At 37.8% G+C, this 13388-nt stretch overlaps 1 protein-coding gene across 7 annotated transcripts in view; it reads right to left on the reverse strand.

The window, feature by feature from the left end:
* Nucleotides 1-12868: 12868 nt before the first annotated feature.
* Nucleotides 12869-13388, reverse strand: part of LOC104612164 (uncharacterized) — a 75302-nt gene continuing 74782 nt past the window's right edge. For all 7 annotated transcript variants that reach the window (XM_088894919.1, XM_088894915.1, XM_088894914.1 and 4 more), the window contains one exon: nt 12869-13319. In XM_088894919.1, the coding sequence (XP_088751045.1) occupies nt 12964-13319 (356 nt within the window). In that variant the 3' untranslated portion in view covers nt 12869-12963. The remainder of the gene's footprint in view (nt 13320-13388) is intronic.

The raw sequence follows: 13388 nt of genomic DNA on the forward strand, positions 1-13388 counted from the left end.
GAAGATGATTCCATTGTTGAACATGTGAGCAAAATGAATGTGCTAGCCAAAGAGCTGGTAGTCACTAATAAAAATCCTATTCTTGAAAAAATTAGTAGCCATTGTTCTAAATAGCCCTCCACCTTCTTGGAATTCAGTAGTGACAAATCTAAATTTGTCTGAAAGGGAAATAAATATTAAAAATTTACCTACTTTAATTGTAGGGTTTAGAGGTTGAAACTTGAAAGTAAGAAATATAACACAATGTAAAGGACAAAAATTTTAAACACAATTGGATGAAATTTTAAACATAAACATCATCCCTAATGGTTGCTTCCAAATCAACTAAAACTTCCAAAGTGGCTAACCTAAGGGAAAAAACTTTAAACACAATGGAAAGAAATTTAATAAAAAGTTGACGTTCTCAAAAGGGTTCAACAAAACCAGAGGTAAACATTGCTTTAACTATGGAAAACAAGGATATACAAAAATATAATTGCCTTGAATGCAATATGAATGAATCAAATAATAAAAAGAGAAAAACTGAAAAGAATGATATTGTTAATTATGTGGTTTCTGAACCCCACTTCACTAATTTTAAATTTTCTAATCTTTCTAATTGGTGCATTAGTTTTGGATCCTCTAGGCATATCTACAAAACTAACAAATTGTTTTTAGAATTAAAGGAAATGAAGGCAAGAGAACATAGAATTTTTATGGAGAACAACACCTACATAAATGTGCTTGTAACTAGAAATGTTAAGATCTCAATAAATGAGAACACAAACTCGATTCTTACTAATGTATTGTATGCACCCAATTTTAAGAGACTTTTATTATATGTATCTTTTATTTGATGAAAAGGGGTTTAATGTACATTTTAGGGGAGGAAAAAGTGACTATTGGAAAGAATGGTTGAGTGTTGGGGTTAAGTCTAACGGGTTGTACTGTTTAACTATTAATAAAGTTGATGCATTCTAGTTATTCTGACTGTGTTTATCATGTGGATGAAAATGCATATATATATATATATATATATATGTGTGTGTGTGTGTGTGTGTGTGTGTGTGTGTGTGTGGTACATTAAACTTTACCACATAAATAAGAATAAAATGATAAGAATGAGATCCAATAGCTTAATACCCAAAATGAAAACAAACTTTTAATTATTGTAAACCATGCAGATTCCCTTTTTAAGGAAGGAAAAAAATTAGAAGAATTATTAGCAACTATACACTCAAATATTTGTGGCCTTTTGAATGTAAAAACATGTCGAGGTATAGAATATTTTGTGACATTTATAGATGATTCCTTTAGATTTGGTTTTGTGTACTTGATTAAAAGAAAATCTGAAGTCCTAGAGAAATTAAAAAAAGTATAAAACACTAATAGAGAATCAACTAAGAAGAAAAATAAAAAATTCTTGAGAGTGAGGTGCGGAATATACTTACAACCTATTTGATGATCTATATACACAATGAAATAATATATCAACTCACCATGTCCTTTACAACACAACAGAACGAAGTGCCTAGACATCGAAATAGAACTTTATTAGATATGGTGAGATCAATGTTATCTCACTTAAATCTAGGACACACTTTTGGGGAGAAACTTTTGATACTATTGTATATTTAAAAATAAAATCAACTAAGATTAATATCTTGACACCCCATTAAATGTAAACTGGTAAAAAACCATATTTAAGTGATATTAAAATTTAGAGGCGTTATGCATAGTTAAAGTGCTAAATCAACAAAGAAGCAAGATAGATAACAAGAGTCTCATGTGTACATTTATAGGATAATAAAGAATTGGCTTGCTTGTTTGAAATTAATAGAACAATTGAATTAACATAAATTAGATATTTTGTATTCCTAAAAACCAAATTAAGGATAATAAAGAATTAATAAGCCTATTTGAAATTGACAAAGAAATCACAATAATTAAAAATACACTTAAAAGACATGTTTCATCTAATAATGACACCCTAAGTAGAATTCAAAGAGAAAGATTCCCCTCATTAGGACTAAAAGACTACTTACTTGAATAGGAATCTCTTAATGATCCAATTAAGTTTGAAATTGCTATAAAAGCATTTAATATAGAAAAAAAATGATATAAAGCCATGACTCAACAAATAAAATCAAGTTTGGGAATTAGTTAATTTCCCCAGAAGTAGGAAACCTATAAAGTGTAAATGTATACTAAAAATAAAAGTAAATGCTAATGGGACTATAGAAAAATATAAAGCAATGCTTTTAACAAAGGGTACCCGAGTATAAAATATTGGTTACAAATAGATTTGTTTTCCTATGCCAATTAAGTTCACCTCTATTAGAATCCTAATGTCTGGTTGCTTTTTTCAACTTAGAATTATGCCAACTAAATGTTAGAACTAGTTTCTGTAATAAAAAGTTGAATGAAGAAAATATACATGACTCATCCCAAGGTTATATAATAAAGGGACAAAAAAATAAAGTATATAAATTAAAGATATCATTGTATAGTTTAAAACAATCGTTTAGGATGTGATACCATACTTTTCATGAAGCAATCTCAAAACTTGGATTTATTCATAATTTATTCTTTCATTATATGTAGATGGCATTCTCATTGTTAGTAATGATGTGTCTATGATTAATGAAAATAAAAGATTGGTTAAAAACCAACTTTGAAATGGAAAACACGAGTGATGCTAGTTATGTTCTTGGAATTAAGATAGAAAGAGATAAGAATGCTAAAAACTTGATTCTTTCACAAGAGCATTACTTAGAAAAAAATTTAAGGAAATTCAACATGAAAGATTGTGATGGAGTTAAAACTCCAATTTATAAAGAAACCAAGTTAAGTAGAAATATGACTCACTAATAATGAAAAAATGCAAAAAAAATAAAAAATAAAAAAAGAAATATAAACCCTATGCTCAAACTATAGGCAGTTTGCTGTTTGAAATGCTTTGTACAAAACCGAATAAGGCATATGTTGTAGGTCTTGTAGATAGATATCAAAGTAATCTATGTAAAACACATTGAAAAACTGTTAAAACTATATTTAGACAAGACTTACAACTGACAAGACACTTCAAATTAACTAACCATGCAAATGATTTAGAGTTACTGGGTTATTAGGATGTTGATTTTATAGATAACCTAAATGATAGAAAATCCACAACCGGATACGTATTCCTCTTAGGAGGAGTTGTCCCATGGACAAGCAAAAAGCAAAGCTACATAGCTAAATTTACCATGGATGTTCAATTTATTGCATGTAATTCTATGGCATCGAAAGCGGTTTGGATTAGGAAAATATTCAAAGAACTCAAGGTTCCCGATGCGCCAATAGAGCTGTGAAAATATTCAATGACAATGAAACCACTGTCCAAACAATAAAAATGGTGAGATCGCTCCTAAAAGAAAACACCTAGGTCTCCAATACTAGTATTTATATGATATGTACCAACAAAATGAGATCCTAGTAGAATATGTGCCTACAAGTGAAATGATTGCTAATGTATTGATAAAGCCCATTACAATTACAAATATGCAAGGCACATGAAGGCAATGGAATTGGCTGGCACTTATTCATCTCAAGTCTAATTAGCCAAATGGGAGATAATGGTAGTGGTCATATGCCCTCATTTGATCCTCAACATACAAGTGTAAAACAGGTCGTGCCGAGCCTGCACAGCACAGCTCGTGCAAAGTGCAGGTAGGGTTGTGCTGTCCTGCGGGCCATCCCAGGCTGTGCCTCCCTCCCCTGGGATATTTTGGGGGGTTGGCCCGACATGGCCCATGGCCCGAGCCCACGTGGGCTTGTGTCAGGCTGGTCCATGGGCCAAGCCTTGGGCTTGGCTAGGTCGTGGACCAGGCCAAAGTTATTTATTTAAATTTTTGAAAAAAAAACTTAAAATTTTAATTTTATATAAATTTTGATGTATACAATTGCTTATATATACAATAATTAAATAAAATAGTATAATAAAATTGAAAATTTTATTTATTTTATTAATATATTATATATTATATATTATTATATAATTATAATTTATCTAATATATTATATATTATATATAAATATATATAAAATATATATGGGCTATGCTAGGCCATGGGCGGCATAGCATGATAATGCAGGCCGTGCTAGTCCAGCCCGCTAACCTAAAACCCCAAGCTTGGCACAACCCATCGGCCCATACAAATTATGTTAGGCCGACTCAAATTATGCCAGACCATAGGGTAGAATGACCCAATTAACACCTCTACCTCAACATATTGGAATATCCAATGGCCATGTGACAAGCCACATGTTGATGGAAGATTAGTTATCTCTATGCAACACTTTTCACACACAACCAAACTTTTTCCTATTCTTTTTTCATTTATTATTATTCATAAAAGATAATTTATTTGGTTGTTTACTTCCTTAAAAACTGATTTTTTATGTGTAGATATGCCACTATTATTGAATTACATTGGTATTTTTGGCTCTTACTAGGTCAATGGAAGGCCATTTGACTAGAGTAGGCTAGATGACCAAGTGTAAAGAGCCTTGATTATTGAGGCACTTGTCTCAATCTATGGGGTATAAGTCATTCAACTGGGGGGCACTATACTCAACATTTTTTACTTTGTTACTTGCTCCTAATAATAGGTTAAAGAGTCGTTCGGAGCCAAATATATAAAGGTGTTCTATGCTATCTTGTTGATACATAGAACACAAGTTATGTGAGGATATTGAAAGGAAAATGGGCCTCCAAAACATTGTTTCCCTAATAAGATTTAGCAATTCCTAGTTGCATGTTGCTCTATGGGCAAGGTCTCCAATCCATTAGATTTGCACCTCACAGATAGGAGATTTCAGGTACTCTATCTCTCTCTCATTGTCTATCAGTAATTTGTTCGTCTTAAACAAAAACAAGTGTGTCAAATAAGAATTATTTTTACAAATATATCAATAGAAAAAATTATAAAAAATTTTGGAAACATATTATTTAGGGTAAAAGACTTAAAACATACTCTGTAATTTTAGAAATTGACTTAAACATACCTTAAGCTTTTAAAATAGACTTGAATATACCTTGTGCTAGCCCAATTGAACTTAAACTTACCTTTCATCGATGAAACTAGCATGTGACATTATAAGAGCTTTTTAATATTTGAAAACCCTATTATGCCCTTTGAAATGTTTCTAAATATAATCGAGATGCGCATCTCTCTCTTTGCCCTGGTTCTGCTAAGCTTCTTACGAAGAAGTTGGAGAAAACCAAACTAAAACCTTAATAGAAAGGAGAAAGGTACCAATATTAGAAATTGAAATGCTTTCTACAAAGTATAGACCAACACCGAAGTTTCAAAATATGGATATAGGGTGATACGCCAGTAGGGTGTATCGGTCTAGATCTGTACTGTTTTTTATGTGTTTTTTTTTTTAACTAGTTCAGAGGAGACGGTTTAAAGCCGATCTACCCCCTAAACCACTCGCTGACCCGAAACACCCCCTGTAGGGGCATACCGGGAAGGATCTAATATGATATGTATTGGCCGATATATATCGAAATTTTGATCCTTTGCCAACACCTAACCTACACTGTGCCAATGATAATTTAATGTAATGTTAATGGAGAAGAAACACTCCATGTTTAACCAACTATAAAAATGCAATTGAAAGGCAATAAAGTTTAATTAAAAAGAGTAAAACTCAAGCAAATTCGGCATCTTGTTCCAATCCCATCAAGTTCATGCCTCCATAGGCATGCATAGAGCAATGATAGGTATTTTTGCATAGAGTAATGGTCATTTAGTATTTTTGAATCCATAACTATAATGTTAGAGAGTAGAGATAAAAGGGGATGGAGAATACCTTGCATCATTAGAAACCAAAAACTCCTTATGTAAATAACTAAATCCAATGCTCGGTTGAAGCACATTGTCGTTGATCCAGGTTTCATTTGCCCATCACATCAAGGTCTCATACCTAGATATGTTGCAGAACCTATTGATAGTAGTCGATTTTAGTTTCTCTTTCATTTTTTCTTCATGGTTCCCTTTTGAAAATTTGAAGGATAATGTAGGGTAAAAGAATCTTTAACAACCACAAGGTAAATTTAAGTCCAATGACAAACCTCAGTTTTATTTTTAAGTTATTTTTTGAAACTTTAAGGTATTTATAAGTCTTTAGCCCTATTAGAGGTATAAATTGGGTCGGGTCGCCTGTGGCCCAGCACGGCACGGCACCACACGACAGCCCACGGGCCGTGCCAAGGCCAGCATGATGGTCTGTGTCGTGCTGGGCCTGGGGTTTGAAGTCCACAGCCGGCACAACATGGCACAATCAAGTAGGCCGTGCTGCCCACGACCCCCATGCCAGCACGGCCCAGCCCACGGCATGGCCCATATATACTATTTATATATATTTATATATATACATAATATTTATATATTTTATATATTTATATATAATATATAATATATTATATAAATTATAGTTATATAATAATATATAGTATATAATATATTAATAAAATAAACAATTTTTTCAATTTTATTATACTAATTTATTTAATTATTGTATATATAAGCAATTGTATACATCAAAATTCACATAAAATTAAAATTTTAATTTTATTTTCAAATTTTTAAATAAATAGGCAAAAATAACTTTAGCCCAGTTCATGGCCCGACTTGGGCCAAGGCTTGGCCTACGGGCCAGCCCGGCCCGCAGCACGGCACAACACAACACGGGCCCACGTGGGCCTGGGCTGTGGATCGTGCCGGGCCGACCCCCAAAATTTTCACCGAGAAGGGTGGCACAGCCCATGTGGGCCTCAGCCCCTTCAGTTCGGGGTGGACATCTGATAAAGGTGAGATAAATGGAAGAGTAGCTAACTAGCACGCTACAACTAGCAGCCTGCTAAAAAACAGATGTAACAAGCAAGAAAACAAAAGTGCGCTAACGCGCACTCCGGCTTTCGAGAAGACTTTCTTGAGCATGTCAATTTATGGACTAGTTGTGGCATTAGCACTTTTATTTGCGAATCCCTTTGTTTAATCCTAGAAATGTGATTAAAAACGTATTTTTGATTTTTTCTTATTACTTTGCTTGGACTTGCCTCTTGCTTTTTCGAATTATATCAAGATTTCACTCCTACAATCACTTATTCATTGAGACAATTTCCCATGGGAAAGTCTGATTTGAGAATGAAGAATTAGCGAATCGGATGTAACCGTTTCTGGTCACGTATTATTTTTTTTAGTGCAACCCGGTTGCTCCCTACAGCAGATGATCATCCTGCCTGCTCCCAGGTGGCCGGTGACTCAAGGGCTGAAGCGGAGCTCCCGGGTGTAGTGCAACCCGGCTGCTCCCTGCAGCAGATGATCTGCTCATCTTTGTAGACGGCAGGAATTGGTTGCCTATAAGAGCTGAATTAGAGAACACGGGGTGGTTTACCCGGCGGGGACACTCCGATGGCTAAGTTAGCACATAGTAGAGAGCTTGAAGATGATATCAGAGAGTTAGAGAGCTAGAGAGCAGGGGTTACCATCTCTTTTCTTGCCTCCCTTCATTTCCTCCTTTGGTGGGTGAGGTCTTTATATACTGGAGTCCTCGCGGGTTTGGTGGAGCAATTCCTGGATTCCCGCTGTGATGGGACCTGTTTTCGTGTTAGGTGGGGATAATGCCACCAACTGGTGGGGTTGCCCATTCCCACATGAATCGGGGAGTGGGTGAGCTAATATAGCCATTACAAGTCATAATCCCATAAAATGCGGGGTACGGTGGTGAGCTCCTCAGGGTTGTCATGCGGTGGTCGGTCTGACTAGGAAATGAGCTGCCCGTAAGGTGCCAGGCAGCATGGTGGCGAGCTACCTGTAAGTGCTGCATGGCGGCGAGCTGCCTAGTGGCGAGCTGCCTGTGAGTGCCAGGCTATGTAAGGTGCCAGGCTACATGATGGCGAGCTACCTAGTGCCTGTAAGTGTTGCATGGTGGCGAGCTGCCTACTGCCTACGAGTGCTACATGGTGGCAAGCTGCTAGAAAGTGGTGAGCAGCCTGGTTAGTTAGCACTTAGTTCTCATAAGGTGCCAGGTGTCATAATGTCATTGGAGGGCCAAATCCGCCCTCATCATTTGCCCCCCACTCCTGAGCTGAAAGTAACTCGACAAAGGGAGTAGATTTCTCCTTTTGGCCCGTAATTCGACGAGTTCGTAAGCGTAGATTCAGTTTCTTAGGCTCTGGGAGTTGCTTGGAAACGAGCTGCCCGTAAGGTGCCGAGGTCTCTACCAGTTCGGTACTGTAACCCTTAGGCTCTGGGAGCGACTTGTAGTCTACTCCTGGACTTTGCTAATGCCGAAGAGGCGACTGGGTCTTATGCAGTATTGTAGCCCTTAGGCTTCAAGAGCGAATCGTAGTCCACTCCTAGATTCTGCCCATGCCAAAGAGGCGACTGAGTCTTATGCAGTATTGTGGCCCTTAGGGAGCGACTCGTAGTCCACTCCCGAACTTTGCCCATGTCGAAGAGGCGACTGAGTCTTATGCAGTATTGTGGCCCTTAGGCTTTGGAAGCGACTCGTAATCCACTCCTGAACTTTGCCTATGTCGAAGAGGCGACTGGGTCTTGAGCAGTGTTGTGGCCCTTAGGCTTTAGGAGCGACTCATAGTCCACTCCTGAACTTTGCCCATGCTGAAGAGGTGACTGGGTCTTGAGTAGTATTGTGGCCCTTAGGCTTTGGGAGTGACTCATAGTTCACACTCCTGAATTTTGCCCATGCCGAAGAGGCGACTAGGTCTTATGTAGTGTCGAGCTACCTGTGAGGTGCCGGGCTGACCAAGTGCCGAGCTGCCTGTGAGGTGCCGGGCTGACCAAGTGCCGAGCTGCCTGTGAGGTGCCAGGCTGACCGGGTGCCGAGCTGCCTGTGAGGTGCCGGGCTGATCGGGTGCTGAGTTGCCTGTGAGGTGCCAAGCTGACCAGGTGCCGAACTGCATGTGAGGTGCCGGGCTGACCGGGTGCCAAGCTGCCTGTGAGGTGTCGGGCTGACCAGGTGCCGAGCTGGATTGATGAGATTCATTGCTCTTTAAAGACCTGCAAGGAACTAAATGTCAGAGGACCCGGGGTGGCTAACCCGGTGAGGTCGCTCTAGTGCTTAAGTCAGTACTCTCATAGTAGAATACGAGCTAAAAATCACAAAATTTGAGAGCTAGAACTTACTTACTTGTTTCTGGCTAAAAATCACTCGCCAGGTCGACGCATGTGCCAGGTCGCCAGGTCGCGCCTAGGGCAGGTTGCTAGGTCGGTGCCTGTTCCAAGCCGCACGCAGGTCGCCGAGTGGGCGCCTTAGAGCTATGATTGCACTACATCAACCTCGTGGTGCCGGTCACCCACTCCTACAAGAAGCTGCTAGGAGCTCGACCAACGGGGGCAACACTACTGATTTTAGGTCGCCAGCTCGCATGGGAGCCTTGGAAGGCTCGACCAGCAAGGGCGCCCATGTAGTCTGTTGGCTGCCAACTTCTGCAGAAGCCACAAAGCGCTCATCTTTGTAGAGGGCAGCTCGCGAAGATGACTGATGAGGTTTTATTTTCTGTGAGAAGAGGACTTAGTTTTTTGTAAGATGAGAACTTAGCTTTTGTAGAATGAGAACTTAGCTTTTTGTAGCGATTCCCATAGACGGCGCCAAATGATGTAACCGTTTCTAATCATGTATCATTTTTTGTGGTTAAGTACCTCATCATCCCGTCTGCTCCCAAGTAGCCGATGACTCAGGGGCTGAAGCGGAGCTCCCTGGCGTAGTGCGACCCGACTGCTCCCTGCAGCAGATGATCTGCTCATCTTTGTAGACGGCGGGAATTGGTTGCCTACAAGAGCTGAATCAGAGAACACGGGGTGGCTTACCCGGCGGGGACACTCCGATGGCTAAGTTAGCACATAGTAGAGAGCTTGAAGATGATATCAGAGAGTTAGAGAGGTAGAGAACAGGGGTTACCATCTCTTTTCTCTTCTCCCTTCATTTCCTCCTTTGGGGAGTGAAGTCTTTATATACTGGAGTCCTCGTGGGTTTGGTGGAGCAATACCTGGATTCCCGCTGTGATGGGACATGTTTTCGTGTTAGGTGGGGATAATGCCACCAACTAGTGAGGTTGCGCATTCCCACCTGAATCGGGGAGTGGGTGAGCTAATATAGCCGTTACAAGTCATAATCCCGTAAAATGCGGGGTACGATGGTGAGCTCCTCGGGGTTGTCATGCGGTGGTTGGTTTGACTAGGAAACGAGCTGCCCGTAAGGTGCCAGGCAGCATTGTGGCGAGCTGCCTGTAAGTGCTGCATGGCAACGAGCTGCCTAGTGGCGAGCTGCCTGTGAGTGCCGGGCTCTATAAGGTGCCAAGCTACATGATGGCGAGCTACCTAGTGCCTATAAGTGTTGCATGGTGGCGAGCTGCCTACTGCTTGCAAGCGCTGCATGGTGGCGAACTGCTTGGAAGTGACGAGCTGCCTAGTTAGTTAGCACTTAGTTCTCATGAGGTGCCAGGTGTCATAATGTCATTGGAGGGCCAAATCTGCCCTCATCAGGATCCACTTGCTCTTCCTTCCTGCCCTTAGTCCAATGGAACCCCATTTTTTAGTGCCGACAACTCCCATCATATGAAATGGGTTCAACGTTCAATTATGAAACCCTTAGAATAAGAGGATGAATCGAAATATAGCTGCTACACCAAAACTAGGCGCAAAGAACCAACCAGACTGACCTAGTGGATAAATCAGGAATACAAAAACAAAAACAACAATTGGAACAAAGAATGCAATTGCGTTATAAGGGTGCAATGGAACAGATCGAGCAAGCTCGAATTGATGTAACGCCATGGCCCAGCACGACCCACTTTACACCTCTGAACCCTATTATTTACTATCATCGTTATCATAAAAAATCATCACGTGCAAACCATGTGCTCACTTACTAGTTATGTTAAATGGATATGAACTTATGATGGTAAGAAAGAATTATAAAGATGAATCTATGAATGATCTAGTTTCGTAACTTTCATTAATCCATCAAGAACTTATGACAAAAATAAAACAGCTTTTCTACTTTTTGATAATTTAGAGAAATAAAAATAATAAAAACTGAATAAATATTTTAGTAGTTAAAAACTGAAAATATATAACTTTCACATGATATGATATATATCTTAGAAATTTTGATGGATCAAATATTTTCTAAATTAAGATTATATATTTCTATAAATTATTAGTTATGGTTTAATTTATAATAAACAAGTAAATAACAACATATTGATGCTTAAGAAATAAAAATATTATTTACAAAATCGACTTGTTTGCTTTAATAATTTATAAAAAGTTAAACCCATCAACTTAATTTTTTTGGTTGTTTACACTTTACAAAATTAAAAAGCTAAATATAAAAAATAATTAAGCAATTTTGGTCTTTAAGTGGTTATTTCATGGTTATCTTGGATTTAAATGGCATATGTTAAAATTGAATTTTGATCTTTAACAAAGAATAATAAGAGCTAGATATGGCATTATATTTTATAGCCAAATTGTTTTTCCACTTTTTTGTCCTCTGAATGCAATAACTATTGAATGTATGAATGTTACAACATCCGAAATGAAGTTGTCTAAAATATTTACCCCTTTGAATTTATTTTATTTAATTTTTCGTAGATGAAAACAGAAAAAGGAAAACATGAAGAAAATGGTTTTATGTAGAAATAGACTAGTAGCATTTACTACACCAAATTAAAAAAAGCAAGCGGGAAATCTAAAGCCATGTTTTGTTCAACTCTCATTCTTTTTCATTCTTACCTTAGATGAAATTCTAAAATGGACAAGAATGGGTAATCATGAATAGAATGGAAAAATACCACTATGAACCAAACACATTTTTCTTGGAAAATAAATTTTTTTCAAACTAACAAGTGTCCATGTTGCTCATTTTCATTCTTAACAAAAAAGAACAAAAACTTTGTTAGCCACAAACCACTGACCTAGGTCCAAAATGTTTACCCATAATTGGCCATCAATACAAGTTTCCATGGCAATCCACCAATAAACATTTATAGAATGGTTTTGGAAACCTAGACCGGCGGTTTATGACCACTAACATAAAGTTTCTTTGAATGAAAATGATCAAGATGGGGCATAATTATTTTTCATGCTAAATGCTACCACAATTTTTATGCTATGAGCTGATTTTTCATTCTATAAAGAATTAAGGCTAATGGAAAGAATTTTATAACCAAATGCTCTAATGTTATTCATTCACGAGTAAGAAATAAAAAAAAAAAATGAGACCTAGAGCAGCAAACCAAACATGGCCTAAGCCACTAAAAAGAACATATCCTAATACGCCCAAAAGGAGTAAACCAAACATGGCCTAAGCCACTAAGAAGAACATATAAAACAACAAAGTATCGACTTGTTCCAACACCAAAAGGAGTACCGATTCACCCAATACGCCCAAATGTATCTATACCTCTGCATATCCAAAGAATATCATAATGCATGTCCATTTCAAAGCTTATTAATAGAATATGTTGTATGATACTTGAACCTTGGTAGCAATTAGTTGGCATTTTCATTGGGAAAAGATATTGCGAATGAATGTTTTGATTTAGGGCACCACAAGATTCATCCCACTCCTCTTACCATTACACAAAACACAAAAAACAAAACGCTAGGCATTAACAAAAAAACTGGCAACATCGCTTCCTTTTCATTCTTAAAAAAATATGTTTTCCTACTTTTCTCCCCTACTAAATAGGAACATTTTGCACTTGATTCCTCTTGTTTTCTTGTTCACTTTTCTCCTTTAGTTATCCTCCCTCCATGCCCCTGTAAGTTACATGTTTTATTTATTTATATGTTATATACTGTAGTTTTCTTTTGCCGTTTTTTTTTTTTTTTTTTTTTTTTTTTTTTTTTTTTTTTTTATCTGAGCATTGCATAAGTCTTATCTAATACTTTATATTCATTATTTCCCACGCACTGCACGGGTTTTTCGCCTCAGTTCTGTTGAAAGAGTCCGACTCCCATCATACATACACGAGGACTCTTTCCTTGGACTGCAACATTCAGCATTAGAATCATTTTTTTGTTCACTTTCTCCTAATGTGTAAGTAGATTCCTCAGACAGCCCTGTAAAATGTTTCTGAGTAATTCCTTTCTCTTCACCTGACTGTACAGTCTGGTGTGGGAGCACAGCAGCTTCTGCTTCTGGGTCAACTTGTACACTGCAGTGGTTTCTATCTGACTGGAGGATGATCTCTTCACCACAGACACCCATTTCTACTGATCCATCTATTGTCAAGGGCACTGGATCTCTTGGTCCTGGAACGGGTGATAAACCCCTAATTCAATTCTTTGATTAAAGAATGGAAATATATATATATATATATA

The sequence above is a fragment of the Nelumbo nucifera genome, chromosome 1 (genome assembly GCF_055504915.1).
Source record: "Nelumbo nucifera cultivar China Antique chromosome 1, China Antique-T2T, whole genome shotgun sequence".
NCBI lineage: Eukaryota > Viridiplantae > Streptophyta > Magnoliopsida > Proteales > Nelumbonaceae > Nelumbo > Nelumbo nucifera.